The 25,616-nt window shown below is 37.8% G+C and overlaps 1 protein-coding gene across 1 annotated transcript in view; it reads left to right on the top strand.

Moving 5' to 3' along the window:
• LOC101155716 (mannosyl-oligosaccharide 1,2-alpha-mannosidase IA) overlaps positions 1-25,616 on the top strand; it is a 187,785-nt gene that overhangs the window by 127,379 nt on the left and 34,790 nt on the right. The window contains exon 4 of the mRNA XM_004078309.5: positions 3,183-3,263. Coding sequence (XP_004078357.1) covers positions 3,183-3,263 — 81 coding nt within the window. The remainder of the gene's footprint in view (positions 1-3,182; positions 3,264-25,616) is intronic.

The raw sequence follows: 25,616 nt of genomic DNA, 5'->3' as shown, positions 1-25,616 counted from the left end.
CATTACCTTCATTAATCAATGATGTTGTCTGGCTCCTCCCGAACAAAAATTTATGTTTAACATTTAAAATGCTAATTTCTCATTCAATAATCTGCATATTTAGAAGATCTCAGGTGTAATTGATATCAATTTGCAGTTAAAGCTCGTAAACAATTAATTAGCGTTTTTGTCTTACTGTTCTAATGAATGAAAAGGTCTTTAAACTGGTATTTTTTTAAATATACAGATTATACAGATGCAGATACATATGTTTGATTAACACTATTTTAAATGATTGAGTCAAACAACTCTGCAGTAAGTTATCACATCAACCACACGTTGTAGATGTGTTTGTCAGACTTCAAGGAGAGCAGTAATACTTGTCCCATTATGTCATTGCAAGAACTGAAGGTCTGTTAAAGCGAGCTAACTTTTTCAGCCACAAATGACATACTGTGCTTTTTGGTTTATATGTTTTTAATTTGTATTTATTAAAAATAACTAAAATATTGGTCAAACTTGAGGCCAAAACCCCCCAAAACAATATAGAATACAAAAATGTATATCAAATATTCTTGCAGAAGAGTGAGACAAAGTTATTTATTCACCTCCTAAATATTTTACTTTTATCTATTTTTGTCATTTATTTCTTTTATTTTATTTTTTTTTAAAACCCTAATTACGCTAAAGTGATTAGTCAGAGCTTTTTTTTTCTCTTTTTGAAAAAGAAGACTGGGTCTTCTTTGGTTGATTTTTTATTATTTACTTTAGTGGGTATTATTGAAATATTTTTTTGTAATTTAAAGGTCAATGAATTAGGAAGAAATATCTTTGAGTTTTATTCTCCTCAAAAAAGTTTGAAAACATTTTTTTGACTTGATAATTCTTGAAGGTGTTCGATTTCGAGGACAGTTTAGAAAAGTTAGAATTATTCCTACATTAAAATCAAACAGCATTACCTTGTTTGTGCCTTTTCTGAATGATCGCAGTACACAACCTTTTTTTTTAATTTAGAATTATATATAAAAGATATCGGCAAACAAATAAATTGATAAAAAATCTTAAGCAATACTTTCCTGTAAAAAATACGAGTTTGCAGTTTTGACATTTGCTATTCTATCACTATAGTCAAGTACATCATATTTTCAAACAACTTAAAAAGATGTGAGCAACTCTCTGTCTTGATGTATGTGTTTGAAAGTGGAGAAAATTGGCCTTTTTGGCAGCCAATTACAGTTTCCTTCTGATCCACACTTAAGATAGTAATTTCCTTCTCGACGGGTCTTCAGCCTAACTGAGTACCATTCTGCTTCAACTTTCAGCACAAGAGCCAGTAATTATGGTAACATACTGTGATGCTTGTGGTGTCACCTGTTATTTTATTTCAGTTTGAATGAAATGGACCGTACTGCATATGTTAGATTTATATAGCATCACTGCACACTTTGACCAAATGTTAAATAGCTGCCTTGTAAAGATGAAGTGATTTTTGCAAAATTTCACTATTTACCTAACTATTTACCACTCTACTGGAAACTGATTATACGAATGAATTCTTGAAAAATTATTAAATGTAAAACTCGAGTAGAAACTGAGTAGAAATATTCAGTAGAAACTGAATATTGTGTGTGGCACTACACTTTGGAACGGGTTAAGTAATGAGCTCAAAAAATGTTCAAATATCGAAATATTCAAGAAAAAGGTATAAAGAAACTGATTTCACAATATGAAGATAAGAGGAGTTAAGGATCAATAGGTGTTTAAATAATTCCAAATACATGTGTGAACTTGATTGTTGTAAAATGATCAAAGCTCTTTTAAATACAATCAATGAGTATTACATTGTAATGTGCAATAATGATTACTGAAATGTTTAAATTACAGTCAATAAGCTATTAATTTTCTTTACTTGATCTGAATGTGTATATATAATTACTGGATTATTGTGATAATGTCTTCTAATAATCAATGATCATTACATAATGGTTACCGTTACTGTTTACTGAAATCATGAAGGAAGGTTTTCTGAAGATGATCAATCATTACTAGGCACTGGATTTTGTTACTTGAAAAGAATCTATCGGATCAGAACCGGATTAAAAAAACTGTAAAACTGTCAAATGAATGAACTCAGTAGTGGTGGGATTGTATAAACTCGCTTCTTCCCACTTTTCAAGCAATAAATCAAGCTCTACTTAACTTTAGTTAATAATCTCTATATTTAATTAAGCAAATGTGATTTAAGTGACTTTTTTGTTTTGTTTTATTTTCTGTCTTTTTAAACTATGCATTCCAACATTTCCGTAATCACTGATAAATATGTGGAAACTCTTTATTGCTTCGACTACAATGCTTGAAATAAATCAAATCAAATCATTATTAATATATTTTTTCCTCTTTAAAATGGCCGCAGCAGGAAGCCGTTTACTCTAAATGGTTCAAAAGTAGTTCCTCTTAAGAGCTACTGACACTGAAGTATTTTAATTCTTGCAGCTTAAATGTTGCACCTGTTCTACACCACTTTGGGCTGCTATTATCACTTCAGCAGTTATCATTTTTCAGTTTAACTGAGTTTTCTTTAAATAAGCTCTAAATTAAATCAAAATAAAAAAGCCAACATTAAAAAATGCTTTTCTTTTAAAAAATCTGTTTTTGCTTCCTGTTCCACAACTTAGACTGTAACCTCATGTCAGATTTACATTAGATTTTTCTTAAAGATTGAGGAAAACAATTTTTTTCTAAAAAAATAAAATGTTTTTTAAATAGTATTCCTTAATAGTGTCATTCTAAATATAAAACCCTAAGTTGGAGGGAAAACAAAAGTAAGTTTAGAGAAAATACTGCGTTGATAGGACGGTGGAATTTAAAAATTACTATCACTCCTTTGAGAGATATATCACCTGATAAATCTTTAAAAAGTATTTTTCTAATCACTGAATACAAATCAGCACACCTGGAAGTGAGAGATATAATGTACATATTTATGCGCATCACAGGCTTTAAAGTCTGTGCTTTGTAAAATTTGTATCTTTACATCTGTGCTGTGCTATTTCCAAGACATCTCCCACTAAAAACAAAATAATAAAGTAAGTTGTGAAATTTGCAGTGTTCTCTTTCTGCTCCATATCTTTGCTCTTGTATGAAGCTTCATCTGAAAATGACTCTGTGACGTGATCTCGTGTTTCTTTTTTTTGGTTCAACAGAATGGCGAGGCATCCCTCTTTGAGGTGAACATTCGTTACGTCGGTGGGCTTCTTGCAGCGTACTACCTGACAGGAGAGGAGGTGAGTTTAATGGGCGGCTATAAAACCTGCTCCTTTCTTTGTCTCCATCCTGTCCCTTCAAATGTATGAGTGTCAAGAAGTGTGACAGAGTGTAAAGGAGTGTTCAAGGATTAGTAACCAGTATGTCATTTTGATATTGAAAATGTCATGCTCTAATAATTTAAAAAATTCTAAAAGAAGAGGGCCAAAGAATCTAGTATATGACTGCCCTATAAACTTGTGCTTTTAAAAATGATTTAGAGAAAAATGTTGTCTTTATTTATACTTGTGTTTAAACCTTAAAACCTCTTGGAGTGTAGCTAATTAAAAGTTTGTATCAATTTTTTTAAAAGGGTTGTTTTATATAACCACAATCGTTTTCTAAAGGCAAATTGTGTTTTTCTAAATTTATTTCTGTTCTTTAAGATATTTAAATATAAAGAAAAAGTCCTTCACAGATCATCAAGTCATTAATATAAGTGAAAAAGAAGATGAATGTAGAATGAAATGGAGTTTAGTACAAGAGAACAAGACATTTCTGGGAATCATTTGTTGGTACCAAAAGTAAAAATAAAAATAATTGACCTTTAGAAAGGACATTTTTTTCTTAGATTTGTTTGAACATATTTGGATCATTTACCCTGTCCTATTCTCAAAAGGACTTTACCAAGGTTAGGAAAGCTTAGTCAACAGATTTAATGCTAATATACACGGATCGGTCTGAGCTGTGTCTCACAACAGGTTCATTAATCAATCAGAATGTTTACTTCTCCTCCGTCATGTCTGTGTCTGACGTCCATCCCTTTGCAACGCAAGCTTTATGCATGAGTTCTATTTCCAGTCCGTCGACGGGTCGATTTTGCTGTAAAAAGCCGGAGAAACAGGATAAAGGTCCGGGTTTTGTACTTTCAAACTAAAACTTTATAAACATGTATTTTCTATTTAGGTGACGTTACCACAGGATAACGCACATTAACACCTCGGATAACACCGTTGTTCATTTTTGCCATGGATGACAAAAGTTTAATTTTGTAAAAGTACAAAAACATGACATCGTGTACGACACAGAGCATCCATGTTATGATGACTTGGTGAAGAAGGAGAGGTCATGGGGCCTGATTGCCAAAGTTTTGGATGAAGTACTTGACATGTGGGTGGCAGGATAAACCACTCCTCCGGAAGCCAGCGGGGAGGGAGGGGCGGACCGGAGACCCAACAGAGAGATGTAAACCAGGAGTGTCCAATCCCAGGACCCGTGTCCTACATGTTTTCTAACCTGCCATTCAAGTGTTTTATTGGCTAAACACAGCAGGTAATCAACAGCAGATAAAGCAGGGTTTTCTAGAAAACTAGCTAGAGGCTGGCCCTCAAGGCCTTGGGTTTGACACCCCTAATGTAAACTGTTGGTCGTGAGATGGACTCCCCACACAATGCAAGGGAGATGCACAGGACCAGTGTAAATCAGGCATTAGACTTGCTTTGCTGTGGTTGTTCAGTGGGATCAGTCAATAATCAAGAAATATGCTGTTGATGTGTTCTGGAAGAAGTTGCTTTGAATAAAAGTTTGTTTTTAGCAGGAACTGTCCAGGTTAAAGGATCAGAAGCTTTGAAAAGTTTAGCTTTGGCAGAAAATGAGTATGGACACTCTGTCAACTCTGGAGGATACATAACGATTAAAATTGCCTTCAACGAGCACACACTACAAGCGGTCCAGTTCATTATCGGCATGTTGTGAAATAACCGGAGGTCAATGTGTCACCGTAATGAGCATCTGGCTGCAGCAGCTTCCCGGAGCGTGCAGATATCATACTCTGCAGCTGTTCTGTTGGTGGATGAGACTGTGCAGCAGCAGAGTTAATGGAAAGAAGATGTGGTGGCACTGAACACTGTCGCTTTAATGGACATTGATTTGCAGGCCACACAGGTTGAGGCGAGAGCGGCGTAAAATTGTCAACCATCACTGGATGAGTGAAATATGAACACATAATTGGAGCTGAATATTTTTATGAAGCCATTACTCCACATTTGCCTGCCATTAAAGTCATGCAGAAAATATTCTTCTATTCTGTTCACTGGCCCATGTAAATTTCTATATATGGCATCTGTAATGATAGTTCCTAAAATGTGAGCGCAAAGGAGGACCATGAAGTTTGTCAAACAAGGACAGCTCCTTTGCTCTTGGGAAGGATAGTCTGCCCACTGTCCTGCTGTCTTTTTTGCAGCTCACCTTATAACTTTGCTCACTTTTCTTATTTTCCTAATATATCATTGTAGTGCAGGTATTCATCACATGGCTTTCTCATGCATTTTGTGAGAAAAGGTTACGCACAGCCAGATTTATATCTACCTGAACCTCTACCTCTAGATTCCCCCATTAGAGACTTCTCCTTGCAGTCTGCTGTTCCATTTGGATGATAAAACCAACAGATTGAAGGTCTGTCGCTGCTGCGGAGACTTAAATCAGCCGAGACAGTGTTGCAGGAGGCTATTACAAAACTGTGGATGTGGATTGACCAGAGGATATTGGGCAGCTGCTGCTGTAAATGATTGGTAGGGAGTGGGGAATGATTACGGCTCCTTGTGGGACACAGTTTGTTGGAGAAGTGCTTTGAGCAGAACTGCACGAACACCTGACCATTAATAACCTCCTGTTGTTTTTAACCGTGTGGGATGTACTTTTAATGTGTGTGTTTCCTTGGTGTCCCTGAAGGCTCATGGTTGGCCTTTATGGAGACATCCTTATATTAGATGTTGTGTTCAAAGCGCTCTGACTGCTCCTATCTTCCTCTTCTGTCATTAACACAGGCAGTAGATGTGTCGCTGTTTTACCTGTGTGTTTATTACTGCTGTTATTCATAATTTGGTGATAAAGTATGTCTGTATTTTAAGTGCTTGTTCATATTTACTGCTCATTCAGACCGAGTTCAATGTTTTGCCTCAATTCTCATGTCCAGCACATCCTACAGGCAGATTTTTGTGCAATTTATCAACATGCAGGTAAAGGTGTGTGGCATCGAGAGGTTCAGCAAAAGCAATGAACAAAGTAGCGGGGGAAAAAAGAATGAATTCAATCAGCCTGGTCTGAAAATTGCTTGTTGGCTGTGTTTAGAACAGCAGGGGAGGGAGGGAAGTGGCGGTCGTAGCAGAAAAGTAAGATTTCATGGTAATTTGTTCATCAGTGATGGGAAATGGGTATAAAAGGAAAAAAATGATGAAGGAAGGGTGCGTGCATATCAGCAGCTCTGCGAGCATGAGCAGATAAAGCAGACAAGCAAAGGGAAGAAAGCTCAAAGAAACTGAAGCTGTGAGGGTCACGTCCTGAAAATGTTTAGCTCCTCTTAGAGATCAAAGAAAACAAAATGCTGCACTTTTTTTTTAAACAACATAAAGGCTGTTTGTGGCAAAAGGCATAAGCAGCTCTTGCTGGTACCACACTCCTAACATTTAACATTAAAGAGCATTTTTTGTGTTAGTTCTTTGTTTTCAGTCCTATTAATGGATAAAGTGAGAAAGAATTCCATGAAAACACTCATCTGAGTTTAACATGTTAGAACAGTGTATTATAAAACTTAAAATGAGCTTCTATTCACAACTGAACTTCAGACTGCTATGGAGTACCTCCTGAAACTAAAGGTTTTAGCCGTTGCTGTGCTTTTTTCATATGGTAAAATTACTCTATACTGCTGTATTGTTTTTGCTGCATTATTTATATCAGAATATTTTGCACTTACAGCTTTTCAGGAAACATCAGAACAGCAGACAGGACACTTTTATACATACACTCTGTTATTTAGCTAAAGTTACACTGATTATACTGTAAATGTCTTGAAGAAATCCACATTAAATATGGGGGTTTGGCATGTCATCCAGATTCATGTATTCACATGATTCGATACATGGTCCACAAATCGATATAAAACAGATTCTACTAACTTTGTGGCAATACGATAAGATAGAATTCTTTTACCTATAGATACGATCTAAATAGGCCTATAAATAACAGCTTCAAGCATAAAAAGCTGTCATTTGGGGTCTTTTAGACTGTTTTGTTCTCTGTGGTTAAATAAAAGTGTGTCGTTGGTAGAAGTGAGCTTATGATTGGACGTCTTTGTGTTTGCATCACATGTAAATAAAAAGGCAAAGACAGTAAAGAGAACAACTGGAAGAGAAACTGCTAAAGTTTGCCAGTAACTGATTATTTACTTTCTGGTTGATTTTATACCTTTTTTAACACCAAAACCTTGTTCATGTCTGTGGTTTTCAACCGACACTGCTGTTACTCCCAGCAATGGATCAATTATTTGATATGCATCTGTATCCTTTACACCCCTGGAAGCTGTTGAAATGGAAGAATTTGTAAAATATCATTTAAGTATATGTTGAATTAAATGCACTTCAATGAAAGTATTTATCAATTTATATACCATAAATACCTCTCAATTTGACTGAAGGTCCATCGCAAAAAAAAAAAAACACTCCGCCCTTCAGACAGGTTATCCCAGCTATTCTTGTTTTGTTGTGAAAGTTTAGGAGGCACCAGGCAATTTATGTCTGTTTTCGAGCTTCACACCCACCAGTTTCCAAAGACAATTTATGCTGTTCTTTATGTACTAGAAGTCCTTCATATTGCATCACTTATTTTTAATGTCCATTGTGATGAGAAAACAATTCAAACAGCTTTAAACTCTTCTGTCATTCCACAAAGTCAAAGTCATAACACTGGTAAAAAAGATGCATTCAGACTCCCCGTCCTCTATAAAGAACTCCCAAAACATGTAAATATGCTTGGTAGTTCAAACGAATTCTCTTTCTTTTTCTCCCCCAGGCAGTACATAATCTTCTACATGGATTGTATAAACAATACACGCTAGCAAAGAGTTTCACAATTCTTCTAATAGTATAAGTATTTTCTGATATCATTGTAATAGTGTATTTTCAACCTGATTGAAGTTTTTTTTGTTGACATGTTTATGATCTACAGAAAAATCCAATGTCTTTAAATGAAGAAGACTTTGATGAGCTTGTTCTTGGAAAATCCCCCACATTCCCAGATGAAACTGGTCTTCTCCCATGTGTGACAGGATATTTCTGTCTGTGCGAGATGAGAGAAGAAAGACGCACAGATGCAAGGAGGGGAGAAGAACAAAAATGAGCGATGCAAATAACTGAAGAGACAAGAGAACCAAGACAGTTGGCAGGAATCGGCCAATACTAAAGGGTGAAAGTTCAAAACTCACTCCAATCCTCTTTTGATGTGCAGTGCCTTACAAAAACATTCATCCCCTTGGATGTTTGTCCCTTTTGTTGCTTTCATAAATCACTCATGGTCAATGAAATTTGTCTTTCCTTACACAAGAATTTACTAGAAAAAACTCTTCAATGTCAATGTTAAAACAGAATTCTACAAATTAATGTCAATGAAACAAAATATTATATGAAATATAAATGTTTGCATAATTATTCACGCATTTCTAAATGTAATGGTCTAATTCAATTGAAGTTGAATTGATCCAATTAGTGCAAATAGTCTCACAATTAGTGAAATGAAGATTACCTGAGTGGTGTAGGTGTGTCCAAAGTGACTGAGTTATAAAACTCCAGTCTATGAAGGGTCCAGATCCTGGTGGAGTGATATTCCTGGCTACCATTTTACCATGAGACAGAGGAACACTCCAAGCAATTTAGAGAAAGGGTTATTGGAATCGACAAGTCAGGGGATGGATTTCTTTTTTTTAGAAAGTAAGGGTTAAGAGTTGTACATTGAGAACTCTTTATGAATCCAAATGTATTTGACGCACGCTTTGTTATTCCAATGGTTCAGCAATAAAATCTGTTTAGGCCGTAGTCAAATGAACAGTACTGTCAATCTATACAGCCTTTCATGGATATATCAATACTTGTTCATACTGTATTGTTAAGCAATTCTATTGTAAAGTGCTACCAAAAAAAGATAACATTTAATGTAAAAACTTTTCTTCCAACTCTGAATTGCTCACAGAATTATCAAATGATACAAAGAAAAGAAAAAAAGAAACTTAAATAAACCCATGAAGCTGCCTTTTTAAAAGCTTTTTTTTTTACTCTCTGAAAAAGTCACTTTATCTGCAACCCTCCTGGATTTAAATCTTCAGTACCCACAGCTTTTGAAATTTAGGAGACAGTTAATGAATTAAGGCAACAAATCTTGCTGTGACCCGGCAGACTTTGCCTTTTTCGCATTGAAAGACATTTTTTTTGGCATCTTTATGGCTAACAATTATCTTTTAAGACAAAATAGCTTGGATTGTTTCTGCGTTTTTATTTTATATTTATTATTTTGAATGGGTTATGGTGTAATTTCCACTTTGTGTTGTTTACCTATATTATTCATTTTTGCAGTGGGATAAGATTTTATTCCAGACTATGTTTGGCAGCAAACTTAAGCACAGTTTCATTTCTTCCTTCATTTATGCTGAGTCACAAACACACATACATGTGTGTATGTCTGTGTATATATAAAAAAAACCCGCCCCTCTCACCCTCTGCGGGTGGTTTCTCCTCCAAGCTCGGGTCCTCTACCAGAGGCCTGGGAGCTTGAGGGTCCTGCAGTATCTTAGCTGTTCCTAGCACTGCGCTTTTCTGGATTGAGATGTCTGAGATCTTTCCAGGTATCTGTTGCAGCCACTCCTCCAGCTTGGGGGTTACTGCCCCGAGTGCTCCAATTACCACAGGCACCACTGTCACCTTCACTTTCCAGGCTTTCTCCAGTTCTTCTCTGAGTCCCTGGTATTTCTCCAGTTTCTCATGTTCCTTCTTCCTGATGTTCCCATCGCTTGACACTGCCACATCCACCACAACGGCTTCCTCTGTTCTTTATATATATATATATATATATATATATATATATATATACACACACAGTTGTAAAAAAATATTTCATAAAAAGGTTAAACCACATTTTCCTTTTATCTTGATGTCTTGATGGAGGGAGAAATTCCTGCTAAAGTTGTAACGTCATATTATTAATATCATTATTAATTGATGTGCTTCTATTTTTAGCTCTTATTTTCTGCAACACCTTAGGGCATCAGTGTACTGCTATTCTAAACACTTTGCTAATAAAAGCACAGAACTCAGGTAACCTGCTTAGTCATGTGGAATGCTAGACCACACAGCACCTTCTGGTAATGTTTCATCCTGTTTGACCTCCCTCACTGTCCTGCAGTTGCACATTTGCATTTAGCCAGACATGCCAGCATCTATATACACCTGCCGCATGTTTAATTGATTTCTCTGGACTGTGTGCTCCAGATTCTTCAACCCAACACGTCCTGAATTACCTTTTTTCTTTGAAAAATGCAATGGTATTTATTGCAGAAAAATATTTTTCCATCTTTTTTGTCAAACATTGTTTACAACAGTCAGAAGTGCGTGCCTTTTTGGTGTGAGGTTTAAGAGGATGTCAGAGCATATCACTTCTGGCATCCTCTTAAATTTCTTGGATTGCTTTTTCAAAACATTGGTCAAAACTTCTGAAACAATTCTTTGAATATTATCGGTAAAAATTTAAATTTCACAATACATGTTTCTTTTTTTAAATTCTCCTGGATGTGCAAAGCAAACCTTTGAGTTCGATTGTAAGCAGCTTCATTTACCACCCATGGCAACAGCACAACCAGTAATCCTCCTAGTTGTCACGATCTATCCCCATGGAATGCTTTTCTGTGCACATATTTCTGGAGCAAATGTTTTGTTCACGTTGCTGCATGTTTACGTATATAGTTGGAATAAATAAGTGCTCAGGTCTCGCTTTCATAAGCTATTTTAGGAGAAGAGACAAAAGGAAATCCATTTTATGGTCAGAATAAGGGTTAGAAGGGGCGGAGGAAACGAAGTTGATGGATAGAAGAGACACGTATGATGAACAGATAAGTGGTATTTATAATTTGAAAGAAAATTATCAAATGGACAATATTGGTTGTCTTCAGATGTTTTGTTAAATTGTCTTTTTGAGCAGCAGGAAATCAGGTAATCAATAATATTCAACAAAAAGTAGCTTTCTTTTCAAAATGAGTTTCTAATGCTGCATACTTTATGTGCATACTTGCAAAATAAAGCATCCTACACATAATAAGCTTTTCGTTTAATTTTTTTTTTTTGAAAGAATGATAACATTCTGAATTGTTTTGAAATGAATTGAATCTGGCCACATAAAGTTGCCACATATTAAGATGCCTTTAATCCTGTGCATAAAAAAATATACCACTTATGAGAAGGAATATCCTAAATTCATCTGCTCAAGTAAGAACACAAAAATATCCAAAACACAAATGCAGTTTAAACTTACAGCTTGAACTCTCATACATTTCCCAACTTTCTTGAGATGGATCATAATTAACATGACTGAAACGTGTGATAACATGAATAATTGGGTTTTCATAGAAGTTGGTCCGGTGCATCATTAGGTTTGGAAGATTAAAAAAAGGAAATACTGAGAGACTTTCCCATAGCATTTAAAAAACTCAACTAGGTCTGATCATGGCAGATGTTGCTGGTCTTTTTCTGCATGAGTGACCCGAGTTACCTGATGAGATCATAGAATTCTGTTCTTCAAGGCAAATTGACTTTTAAGGTTGATCTAGAAGAATGGAGAACTCAGTTTATGCACTGATTACTTCAGAGGTGTGATGAATAATTAAATAACTAGATGTCACATTAGGAGGTGCAAGTATCAACAATCCAAACAACAAAATCGCAGTTGGAAAAGGAGAGCAGTGTGGTCTGTGTCATCAGGAGTACTTTGGTCGGTGTGTTGGGGAGAGTAAACAACCCCTCCACAATCGGCTGGCACAAAAGAGCCACATCCGTTCACCTGCACCGGACAAGCAGGGGACACTTTTGAAGACAAAGTGTACCTCTTGAACAGAGAGGACAGATGGTTTGAAAGAGGAGTTCGAGGAAGAATCTTTGTCAAATCTCCTTTCAACTGAGGTGGGAGTCTGAGACATATCTTGTCCCCCATGTTTACAGTCCTGTTTTGACATCTTTGCCCAGGAGACTGAGGTCCCCTTCACACCATGCCATTGCCTGTGAGCCACACTGAGATCTCCACCGGACCAAATAACAGGACACAAGTCAGATGTTGCATCTGCTCTCACAACATCTGCTTATTTAATTTCTAAAGCATGGATACCTTGAATTCCCACTCAGCAGTTAGAGCTACCAACCAATTAGAGCAGCCAAACGTCTTCTAGATGAGGAGCGGACAAACTACGCCCACATGGGGCCGTTAAACTATTCAATCAGGCCTGCCAACTGGACTGAATTATGTTGATTTACGTATTATTCCTTTTAGGGTTGGGCGATGTCCCTTAAATTGGCCGTTGACGATGTTTGCTGTCAACCATCGGGATGGACGATGACATCGTCGGGGGGGAGGGGGGGTTGGGGGGTATTTTTACATTTTTCGTTCTTATATAACTGCTATTCGTTTTTGTGCTTTTTTCATTTTATTTCCCAACTAATGACTAATCCGCGATGATCCAGTATAAACTGAGGGAAGTGACTTTAACAAAAAAAGTAACAAACAAAATAGAAAAGAAGTAGTCCGCTCCCGCACTTCACTAGTGAAGTGGACCGGCGGAGCGCGGACTTACAGCTTTGTGTTTGAGGGGAAGGGGGGGGGGCTCTTGTTACATGAGCGCTATGTGTGGGAGATTTAAGACTGCGATCCGTCCCGCAGCTCTAGGGGTACAACAACCGAACTCAGAACCGGGTCTAAAAGTGTGTGTCTGAGCACAGCTCGGATCGTCAGCACACACAGCGGTTTGAGCTTCAAAGCAGAAATGTCGCTCAGTCCTTAGAAAACGTTCAAACAATCACGCGGATTTGTGTTTCCAGTCGTGTCCCGACTAAATAAAGGCTGATGTTATTCTTACATGTTTACGTGCAGCCAGCAAGCAGCACCACCCAAAGCTAATGTTGTTAGCCCGTGTTAGCATACTGCTAATCCTGGCTTTGTTCAGAAAAAGCACTGACCACACGGATTAAAATTCAAATGATGAGCGAACAGGTGTTTCATAATAACCGTAACATTATTAAAAGCATGTTTAGAAGATCATCTCGTATTTTACCGAGCTGACATGTCAATGTATATAGCCGCTCGGCGCTGTTCAACATTGTTTTGTATTGAATTGTTACATTCAATAAAGTTTGAAAAAAAAGCCGCTCGGCGGAATTTATATCCTTCCGGTTTTCAAACTGCGCATGTGCGAATGATTTATTCCGACGGAAAGTGTGACCTTAGTGAACGTTTTTATATTCTGAAAACATTTTTCTGTGCCATGTACACGGTTGGATTCTAATCCGACCATTGATCCCATCAAGATATTTTGTACATGTAACCGCGGCTTATGGTGTCGACGCGCAACGTGGCGGGGGCGTGGCATCACGATGGTGGTCTCTCCATCGGGATGTCAGTCACCCATCACGATGGACGATGATATCGTCCATCGGCACAACCCTAATTCCTTTGCTTTCCCTGTATTTATGGTGTCTCCCCATATGATGAACTACAAATACATTGACCTTTTGTTTTGTTTCACGTGGTGTTGAAAGATTTTTTTTTTTTATAGTTTCATGTTTGTTTTTTGAGTCAGTTATTTTCTTGATCATTCCAACAACACATGAATTCAGCATTTCTACTAAAATGAGAGCAAAAGCCACCGGTTTGGAATAAAACCTCAAAATGTTCTGTTTTAAAATCTATATATATTGATTTTCAGTCAAAGTGAAAACACGTTTTTGTCCAGATTTCATTTTTCTTCCTCTTATGAGGTGGATTACCAAATCACTCCACCTGTCAAACTTTAGAACCCTTAGTGGCCTACCACTCAAAAGGTTTTCCCTCCCTTGTTCTAAATGAACTTTTAAAGTCCAGCCATGCAGGCTGAAGAACACAAACCTGTGATAACATGACCAGGAGCTCTGAGAATCTTCCTGTGTGAGAGTTCAGAGCTGTTTGCATTGCTGATCTATTTGTACATCGTTAGTTTTTGTCCGAATATGTGTCCTGATCAGTAACTCAGCTGTGTAAAACATTCTATACAGTGTTTTTTTGTTCTTTATTCTAATCGAATAAACATAAAAAAAAAAAAAAAACATCCCCACTGTTGTATATTTGGAGGCTTAAGGCAAGATAAAGGAATGATCCAGTGGGACTTGGTCCAGGAAACTGGAATCTGACTCAAGCATGAGACCATTGTTTTGATTTAGTTGCCTCCTGCAGTTAAGTTCAAGCTTTGGCACGAAAGCTATAAAGATAATGGTCAGAAAACAATCCGGTCTGAAACTACAGTGGTTTCAACCCCGAAGCAGCAGATGTACACTGAGTTCATGTATCACGTGTAGCTTTCTGTGGGGCTACCTATGCATTTTTATGAGTTTGTGGCTGTTTTCTAAAGAGCTAAAAAGGCTGAAAAGTGGTCTGGGAGGAAATTCCATTTCCCAGATCAAAGTGGATCATCGTAATCTCACAGTAACCTGGCTCACTCCGGGCTGGAAGGCTTAACGTCCAGGGAAAGCACCCCATCCCAAACCCCCATTCTGCCTTGTGTACAAACACCTAATCCTATTTGTGCCGAGGTAAAATAACTGCACTCGGCTTCATTCGCACTTCTCTCAGTTTCACTGTGGAATTAAAAAGCACTGGATAAGAACTACATCTTATTACCAGCAGCTAATGCGTGAATCCATTATAGCTTGTTGAAACATTACATACATCGAAGCATGCAGTTATTTAGCACTTATTTGTGTTGGTGCACAATCACCTAATAAGTAACTCACTGAATGAATCTGTCACTGCAAGCAAAGATGACTTGTTTTCCAGGCCTGCAGCCAAACAGAGTTCCTGAAGATACATTTCTGGGATCTTGAAGCATCAACTACCAAAAAATGGAAGCTTTTCTAACAAAAACAAAACAGAAGATAATAACTTCTTCTTTTTACAGTCTTTCTTGATGCATTTCCTTCTTTTTTCTCAGTCATAATGCAAGTCTTGTTTAAGCTCTGTAGTTTGTGTTTTTAAAGCCGAACAGAACAATTCCGCTGCAGTAATTGCACCCAACTTGAGAGAACTTTGGCCCAGGCCCAAATGAGCCCAGACTTCAAGAAGAAGCCCTGTTCAGAGAGGGATGACATTTGTGCATGTGTGGTGTTTGTGTTAAGCAGCCTCATTTTTGCCAAAAAAAAAATCAAATCCTGGGGATCATTATGCCGCTCCTAATGATGTCTGCCTTGTGCTATCCAGGCCTTTTCACTAAGACACTTCATGGCTCACAGCCTGGATGTCTGTTTTTTTTGTGTCTGCTACCCCAGTTCCTCTTTTTTTCTTAAATTAAATGCTCACACAAAACACTTTTTTGGGTGTTTGTTTTCTGTGTGTTATGGCCAGGTGACTAACTTTCCATATACCAATTTCATGCATATGTGTATATTAATTTATCCTTCCAAATATTTTTACAAAATGCAATTTTAAAGATTCAAAAACAATTAAAATTAATTTAAAAGAACTTTATGAAACCCCAAAGGGTAGTTGGAATATTTTAATTTTAATTTATACTTTTTTAATTCACATTTTGTGATGGTGGGTGTGGAACCTTGAATGATGGCGCAACACAAAACAATGGGTTGACTAAATTGTTCATGGATTAGCTTTTAACCACAAAAAAAAATGCTATTGATCTCAATTAGCTGTGCTAGCAATCCTTAACTCTTAGGAAACTGAAATGTGTGATAACAAGTGGCTCCTTTATTCAATCAGGTCTCAGGAGCCCAAGCAGGTTTGAGGACTTCGATAAAATCTTGTTATTTATACAGTTCATCTAAAAGGAGCAGAATAATAGCAAATAACTTTAATTAGAAACGTTTCTGTTATAATTTGTGAAGAATAGTTAGAAACTGCCTTTAACTTTAATTACACTAATGGTTTAAACTTAATTCACTGAGCATGTATTGTCATCTCAAAATTATATTACATTTGAAGACAGCACAGCCAAACTATTGTTCTAACAGTTTATTCTCATACTCCCTTTTTCTATGCATGTGTTTTCTGCTGAGCAGGCCTCAGACTTATCTTCACTTTAGCCTTGGAGCTCCTCTCCAGCAGTAACCTGTGGGCGTGATTTTCACACGAGGTCCATTGGACGATCTTCTGAATATGTAAATGCAGGGTTTTTATACCAACCCCATCCCTGAGCTCGTTGGTTCGGACTTTGAATGCACCATGTTCATCTGTCTGTCCCCTTCGTGTTTGTGCGAAGTAAAACCTCCACAAAAGATAAGTAACTGTCTCTGAGTCATTATTCATTATTTCTGTGTGTAAGAAACTGACGGGGTTACGAACTAATAAAATACAGTCCTTTCTAGAAAATCCAGTTTCTTCACATAATTCCTTTTATTTATTTATGTTTTTTATCTTAAAATACTAAAAATCGAAGTCATTCATCAAAAATAACAAGAAAATGTCCTTTATTTTTTAAGCTGGGTTCTTAAGAAGCTAAACTGGGTGTTGTTGTTTTTTTCTCTCATTTTTGTGCATCTATGTTGAATTTGCATTTGTGAATTTTGTGCATTTACCTTGCTTTTAACACCACTCTTCCTTCTAAGATGTCATTATGTATTCAGTCAGCATTGACCATAAATGCATTTTATTCAAAACAAGTCCCTGAAGAGCTGCATTGTGCAGCAGCTTCTCTAAACATGAGCTGGAAACTTGTGAGCTTGTACCTCTTGTGTATGCATTTGTGTGCTTATGTGTTGTTTCTATACAAAACAATAACTATACCAAATAGGGACATAAAATATGACATTTCACTCTGCAGACTATCTGTGTCAGGAGGCCCAAGTCGGAACATGGCTGCAGAACAAACAAGCTGAAGCAAAAAAAAAAAGTATGGGGAAGGGGGGCATCTAAGCTGATTCAAATGGATTCTGAGTGAAAAGAAGAAAACGACATCTGCACTGGTGCCACACAGGCAGAATGACAACAACATGAAAAATAGTCCAATTCACACCAGGGGACCAAGTCCATCTTACTGAATTCCATTTAGCTGATTAATGTCTCCTTGGCATTCCCAGCAGTGCAACACTGTACAAGCTGCTGTGGCTTTTCAATTCCAGATGTAATGGAGTGGTTTTATGACGCTACATCGGCCATTAATTAAGAACATAAAAAGCACCACATTACTGGGTAGACAGGTTAGAAAGTCTACATGCAGGAGTCAATTAAAGATGAGGAATATATAATTTTGTGGCATGCAGGAATTGAATTAGTCATGCATTTCTTCTCTTCGGTACAGAAAATGCTCCGTATGTTTAAAAGCTCCTTATCGGAGGATGAACAACATCACCACAGCTGGTTTGCAGGTTTGCTTTTAACCAAAGCCGTCCAGGTTGTAATAGTAATGACAGGCGGCGGAGGCATTGATCCCTTTCTTATGATACTAAAATAACCTTACCACAACAGAAACATAAGCTTTGGTTTTTGACTGTTTCATTCTGATCTCCTGTAGTATAAACACTCATGATAAGCTGGTTAATGATTCAAAATTTGTTGCGTGGGTGGAAGTGAAAGACTTTTGATTTATTGGTTAAGATGGATGGAAATTGTCTCCTTTTGCCCATCACAGCTGGGATGTGCTCTGGCTAAGCCCCTTTAAAGTAAAGGGATAGAAGTATGAACACATTTACATCCATTTCAGCGTCAGTTCTGTTGTTGATACATCTGTGTCTCTAGTAATCATCTCCACATCTGTTGTTTTTGAGTTAGTATTTCAGCTCGTGCTAATTCTTTCCAACTCTACTCTTAAAATCCTTTTATTTACAATTGTCACAAAATGGCAGCTGCTTCTTTACAACCTGCTTGGACAGTTTTGGTTTTTAGTCATCCCAGTCTTTCCTGCCTTCCCTGCAGGCTAATGAGGTAATTTTAACCTCAAAATGCTGCTTGCACATGTTTCTGCAGTTCATCGGCGCACGTTCTCTCACATGGTAAATGCTGTTGCGGTTTGCTTCTTAAGTTTGTGGTCTTTAATTTGCATAATTCTACTAAATTAATGCATCGTCCCTTCTTTTCCTACTGTTTACATCGTTTTAGAATGGTGCACAAAAATAACTTTCAGGTTACAAGAGTCTGCTCACAAACACAATTTGAGGTAGTTGCATCCCAACTGTGCATCTGAGAGAAAAGAAGTTGTAAATAGAATAGCCTTCAGGCTGTTTTTTTTTTTTTTTTTTTTTACATGGTGCCCTTTTTTAAAAGTCCTCACATCTCAGTATTTGGGTGGCAGCACTCTTTCTTTGGAATCTTTTATTCTTTTTTCCATCATCAGCAGATACACATTAGAGTTTGGCTCCATCAGAATGCATAGTCTAATAAACTGTGACATATTGATGCATGCTTTGATTTTGGCTCTCCTTAAAGGAACTTTTTTACATGTCTTTATTGGATTTATGTCTTTTTGGCACGGAGTGCAGCCATTACAAACAATAACTGCTAGATAACTGTCAAAGTATGTACCGTAAATTCCGGACTACAAAGCGCACCCGATTACAAGCCGCACCCACCCACTTTCACGTGTTTAATTAGTTTTATACATACACAAGCCGCGCATGTGTTAGGCGATATTGTCATCCTGACAGATCACGGCCAGCATCACAGAGTGAGTGCAATTCATTAGCACATTGTTGATGGTGCCAGCTTTGCCTCAGCCTCATGTATTTGAGTGTATCGACATCTGTCAAACAGCATGGACCTCTATTCTGTTCACAAGTTCCTCAGTTATGGTGTTTTTATTTCATTTTTTTTTTACTTATTGACAATCTAGGTATCATACATAAAATTACAAACAGTAACCATATAATCAACATTACATCCCTCAGTTATAATGAGGAAATTTACATCTGCGATTCCACATTTCCCATGAGTCTTAGGGGCTAAAGGCGGGGCCAATGCCCGGCTCGCCATTCTGTTGTACGTGTTTAAGAATGAGCAAGTATCAGCAGTGCATGGAGGGATGAACGGGTACAGCTCTCCTTCCGCTTGTGTCGCGGCAGCGTTATGGGAGTAACAGGGCTGGTTAAAAAACACACCGGTAAAATACAGCAGCGGTGACTGAAAAGCGCGCGCCTCAGCGTGATACGCGCGCCTCAGTGCGGCGCGTGCGTCAGAATTCAGAAGCCTCTGCACTCCGCGGACGCCTCTGCGCTCCGCTCCCGCCCCGCGCGCTCCTTGTCTCCCCTTCCTATCTACTCCGACACCTCTGGCCAGGGCGGCTTCAAGGAGGAGCACTTCGTCCCCGTTGCGCCGGTGGATGGAGCAAATCGTTTCTGTGCAAAGCAATCGGACTTAATACTGTACGTTTTGTGTATGAGGGGCGGGTGCGTTGTTACGTGTGGGAGCCTTCAGACTGCCATCGGCCCCGCAGCTCAATCAGCAGGAGATGTCTCCAGCTCACACGGAGGCTGTGAATTTTTCCAAGCAAAATTCCGCTTTTACGGTTTCCTTAGAAACCGTAAATGGAGTGTAAATTCACTCCATGCGCTGTTCTCTCCGTCACGCAGCAAACCGGCTTTTCCAAACCCGTTGGTGACGGTGGACTTTTTTACGCTGCTTTTAACGATTGCTTTTAACTTGAAAGCTTCATCATATTGTAGCGGCGATCTGGTGCACGTTGGGTCTAATGGCACCAAAGGGTTCTGGGATGCGGCCGGGCATGCGTGTTTCATTTTGTTGAACCATAACTGAAGTGTCTAAGACCTGAAGTCAAGTCCATGCTGTTTGGCTGCTTAGAGGTGTGTTGAATATAAATGCCTTGTGCTTGGTGTTAGATAAAGAATTCAAACTATTCACTGAGTTCGAAAGTACGTACATGGCGGCCGCTAATTAAATCCATAAATTAGCCGCGTCACTGAATAAGCCGCAGGGCTGTAAACGCAGGAAAAAAGTAGCGGCTTGTAGTCCGGAAGTTACGGTATTTATTATGATGCAGGTGTTAAATAATGGTCTATTTTGTGTCTATACCTGATGTTTTATTTCTCTACTCTTGCTAATCTGCACCTTACTAATAATTTTATTCAGTTATTTGTCAGAGTTCTTCTGTCTGTAAAGACTGATTGATTTTTGTGAAATTTCACAGTTTGAATTAAATTCTAACTGTGAGTGTCTTCACTTGATTTGATGCTCTGCATGAAATGATTCTAATACCCACAATCTTGAGGTGCGGTTTGTGTCTCTGAAAGCAGGGAGGCAAAGATGACTGAAAGCTCTCTGCTGTTTCTGCAACGCAGCTGGTGAGCCTGTGTGCCACACTAAATATCATCTTTGTCCCAGGTCTGATTGACGGCAACGCCATTTTAGTTTGAATGTGCTCAGAAAATGCCTTGGCCACAGAATAGGCACACATGTAAAGACAAATTGATTCCTGTTTAAATGTTTTAGAAAAAAAAAATCTCCTTTTGTGTAAAATTTCAATGAAGGTTCACATTTATCTATGCGATGTCTTAAAGTTGAGTCATAGCATCTAAACAAAAGAAATCTTCTTCTTTGAAGTCCAGTAGCTGATCTTTTATACTGCATTCTGCTATTCACCTTAATCTGCAGGTACGAATGAATGCTGAATTTACAAAAATAGGTGCTGTGATCACTCTTTGGTGAAGGCGCAGTGAACCCATTACTCACCGTAGGTTACAAATAGGATTAGAGCGCAGTCTGACAGTTGTGTCTGAAAATAAGTTTGATGTATTTTTTAATATGGATGTGAGCTTAGGCTCACAAATTTCCCAAAGGAGCAGGTGTGCACGTTAGGTATTAACTCGACAAAGGTGTCTACACTAGTCTTTTCTAAAAAGTAGGGCAATGCTACCTTAGCAGTCTGGTAGTTAATCACTTGGTGACAGTAGCAAGGTGGTAGTTGTCACATTTTAATTGTTGAAATGACTGAACACTTTGTGTGTATGTGTGTGGAAGAAAAGCAAAGTGAATTATTAACATGGTGTGACTTTTGTTAAAAACACTCTGGAAAATGTGAGCTGGAGGAAAAGGCTTTAATTTTTATTAGGCAGTAAAATAGAGAAACTTGATGAGATACATTAGCTGTAACACTGAGTGTACTAATTAATTCCTGAGCAAGAAATCCCATGAAACTGGTGTCATTGGCTTTATGTATAGTTGATTGATTTACAGAAAAGTAATAAATTAAAATTTAATCATAACACAGATCTACTGAAAAATATAATCCCACATAATCCATAATCATATTAAAAACATGTAAGTAAACCAAAAAAAACACTTAATTTTTAGAATCAACTTGTTTGTTGGGGTACAAAAGGAAAGATTGAAAACTAAACAAAACAATCCCAAAAATCAAATTTCACCCAAACGTAAAATTATCCTCAGTTTCTCAACAGTAAATGCTGAGGATTTGGTCCCTCCAAGGCGAATTAAGTGTTCTTGTTTAATGGATCAAAACTGAATATACATGCAGAAAGTGGAATTAGAGGAAATTGCATTTTCTGTGTGAAAAAGACTAAATTGATTGTTTTTGTGCCAAATTAATCCAATAAAAAACTTAATTTTGTCTGGTAGGAAAGTTTGTCTCTCCTGTGTTTGTCTCTCCAGTTGTTGACGGTTACTTTTTTGGAAGGAAAGGAGTTTGCTGTCTAAATGTCACCCGTGGACACAGCACACAATGGGAGGAGCCACATGCAGTTGCTTCAGCCTCTAAAGGAGAAAGATTTATTGGTGCCATTTTTTCCTGAAGATGTTTTGTGTGTTATTGTGAAAGGTCAGCTTAATGTCAATGGTGTTCCTGCAGTACTTGTAGCTATTAACCCTCTCTGCAGCCTCTACATTAAGTGTCAGCTGTGAAACTGGATCAGCCTTTTCCTGGAAGTCTTTGAGGAGTTCCTTTGTCCCCCTCATCTTTATCCAGGGAGGATTCCGCTCACATTATTGCTACAACTTAATCCCTTCAAAGTGGGCAAAGCTGTTGAGGTATCAACCACTGAAGTGCCATCAGCGACTTCCCAGGCAGACTCGCACTATTCAAGCAATGAATCCTATTAGAAGACAAGTAAAATAAGACTGGAGAAAACAGTTTCCTTGAAGGCACCATTTCTGAGAGCATAGCTTTGACATGATGCCCCCTTTCAAAATAAGACTAGTATCCAGGGGATCATGCAAGTGCCAATCTAGGTGCTTTAAGTGTGGAGTATGTAGCTGAGAGCATGAAAGAAAAATCTCAAAAACAATCCGGAACAGCAATCCCTGCATCCTCAGTAGAGTGGATTCACTTTTTTGCAGACTGCTGTGGATCAAGAGTGTGTGACATGAGGTGGAATCTACCAGAAGTCAAACATTGCTCTGCTTTCTGGTGCAGACGGTGTCAGAACATAGTTTTACAAAATTTTCCTCACTTCATGTGAAATGCCGGTATGCATTAGTTCTGAGAGATTGGATCAAAAGCTCAGAGAGAAAAAACCTGTTATTGAAACCCCTCAGTGAGGCTCATGCTACTGATCACAGACTGTAGAGCAGGTTGGTCAGTGCGATTCAAAGCTGGCCAGTTGTGACCTTAGAAGACACAGAATGATGATAAAACATTTTCAAATAACTTTTGAAAAATGTTATCAAATAAAATGTGTACATTGCAAGGTAATTCTCTGCATTAATAAGAACAATGATTGACAACCTTGAGTAGAATTTTAATTAGAAGGTAGTTCAGTAGGCCTATTTTTTTGTAGCTCCAGTAGACAAAAGTTCTCACAGAGCTTTTTTATGGATACATTAAACTTGTACAATAACCATCTAATCCAATTCAGATTAATCCAATTAAAATCAGTAATCAGATTGGACAATTTTGAACATGATTGAACCTAATGAATAAAAATTAGCCAAAAATAATGAAATAAATGTCTAACAGTGAATATTAACTCTGATTAGAGGAGGGAGGAGTTGGCATTTTGCCAGCTTTAGTTTCTGCAAACATTTGGAACTTTTTTTTTTCATCTACAAAGCTCTAAACAACTGATCTATAAAAGCAGACACATTAAACCGTGGATCATTTAGCTCCAAGCTATAACGCACAATTGCTACGGTTGTCTCAGATATGAACGTTTCATGAAGCTGTAAGTACGTCCCAGGAGACAAATGGAAGCAATCCCGCGTGTTGTGTTCAGCTCCACCTGCTCACCCACATCACTGCTGAAAAGTGATTCCACAACATGTCAATTCTCTATGGTCAATTCCTCCGCAGTTTCTTCTTCCCTGGAGCTCATTTCCTACCAATTCCATCATCCAAACCGTTTTGGGGACCTAGATCGAGCCAATTCTGGCAAGCACAACATTTCATTACATCCACGAATTGAACACATGGTGACCTCTGCTAAGTTACCTGTCTCCCCATCAAGTCATGACTTTCTTTAATGCTTGGGGGCCAAGTGTCTTAAGAACTGTGGCTTCACAATCAGTGTTTGCATAATGACATCAATCAAAGACAATCAAAGGACTCCCCGTTGAATTTGCATGCTAATTTGGACCTTAGTGCATCTCATCTTTGTATGATTTTATTGCCAACTCTCTGATTGCATTGATCAACTTAACGTACATTGTCTCTCAGTGGGGGTGAGGGCCGACTGGTATTGATTTGTCTGTCGTACAGAGAGAAAATGTCTTTCCAGTTTCCAAGTAGACATGTTGCTTCAAACTGGCCAAGGTTGGCGGTCTCTGGGCAGAGATCCAGTGTGGGGGTGGGAAATGCTTTCTTTTTTTGTGCCAAAACAGTTTTGGCACTGTGCAAATCCTCACATTCTCTCCATGAGGAACGAAGTCTGGCTAAAGTTTTTTTCTTTTTTTTGTGCATTTGTGTGTATTCCTTTAATGTTTGGAAGGGAGATGAAGGGAGAGGCTAAACCAGCAGGGTGACCACAGAGCACAAAAAATCAAAGAAAATATCGAGAAAGATGCAACACGATAGGAAACAGAAGCTGACTGAGGTTTATTATTATCGCTAACATGTGTAAACATTTTCAAATAGTTGGATTTTTGTAAAGCACAAACATCAATAGACACTCAGACACCTATTCAAGCTAGTTGACCACATATATAACCATTGACTGCACAAACCTTCCTAGATTTTAAAGACTTGATTCAGAGATCTGATGAAACGATGTTGATTTTTAAAGTTTCACTGATTGGATATCAAGCAATGTTTCAAACCCAGCCCTTTAAAAAAAAGTGTAAAACTTGTCTGTAATGTAAACATAAATTGAGACTGGTCATTTTATTTCCTACTGTGAGACTAAAATGAAAAATATATATATATAAATCTCTGTCAAATATACAGTATTAAAACTATTGGAACTCTCAAAGATGAATTGCCTTCGGATGGATGGAGGGATGGATGGAATGAAACTAATTTAAATCCTCAGATTTTCTTTTTTAAATAGTTTTGTCACGATTGTAAATACTGTATTTTTCATAGTCACAGCAGCCGTAAAATGCAAAAATCATATACGAGTCGCATTATTGGGGAGAAATGTTTTCAACAAAATACGGAACAAGAGCAGAGATTTTGTTTTGAAAGACAAATCCTAATAATGCAGTAGATAACAATAATAGACTGAATATCTGCACGCTTCACTACTGTAACACAATGATGCTTATTTAACTTCATGAATCATAGGAGGAATCTAGTATATTTGTGGAAAATATGAACAATTATTCCAGTAACTATAAAGAACACTATACTGTTACCATCACTTGAAATCACTAATCAATTGAATTCTTCATTCTCTGTGTCGCTTTGGAACAATTCCACCGACCCGACTGAGCGGCACTTCCTCTGTGTTTCTGTCTGTAGCAAATACTGATACACACACCTACAGTGCTCTCTAGCGGTTGTTACTATTGATTTTTCTTTTATGTATTTAAACAATTCATATAAACCAAACCTAAGCAAATGTACCCCTAGCTGAACTATCCAAAAACAAAAAAAAAAGTGAGTTATACTTAAAGAATACGGTAGTTGCACTTAGTAGCACCAGCTGCTTTCAGATACTCGGGCCACATTATCCACCATCTACAGTTAATCACCGTTTCCCTGCTCTTGTCTGAATTCAAACATCTAATAGCTTCTTCTTAACCATAATATATCCTCCTGTTTAAACTCTTAAAGGGCACTTAAGTTGCATCTGCGTGTGACTGCTAATAAGGATGATTTAGGGGATGGTAGATCACTGGTCCAAGAAGCCTCACTAAAAGACAAAAACTAAGGTGGGAAGCACTGTGACACACACAGCAGCTGTGAGACGGTTCATGGTTGCCAAGCAGGTAGCTGT

This window comes from Oryzias latipes, chromosome 16 (genome assembly GCF_053564925.1).
Source record: "Oryzias latipes strain Hd-rR chromosome 16, Olatipes_Hd-rR_3.1".
Lineage (NCBI taxonomy): Eukaryota > Metazoa > Chordata > Actinopteri > Beloniformes > Adrianichthyidae > Oryzias > Oryzias latipes.
The sequence above is the reverse complement of the archived record's forward strand: the minus strand, read 5'-3'. Positions and strand labels throughout refer to the sequence as shown.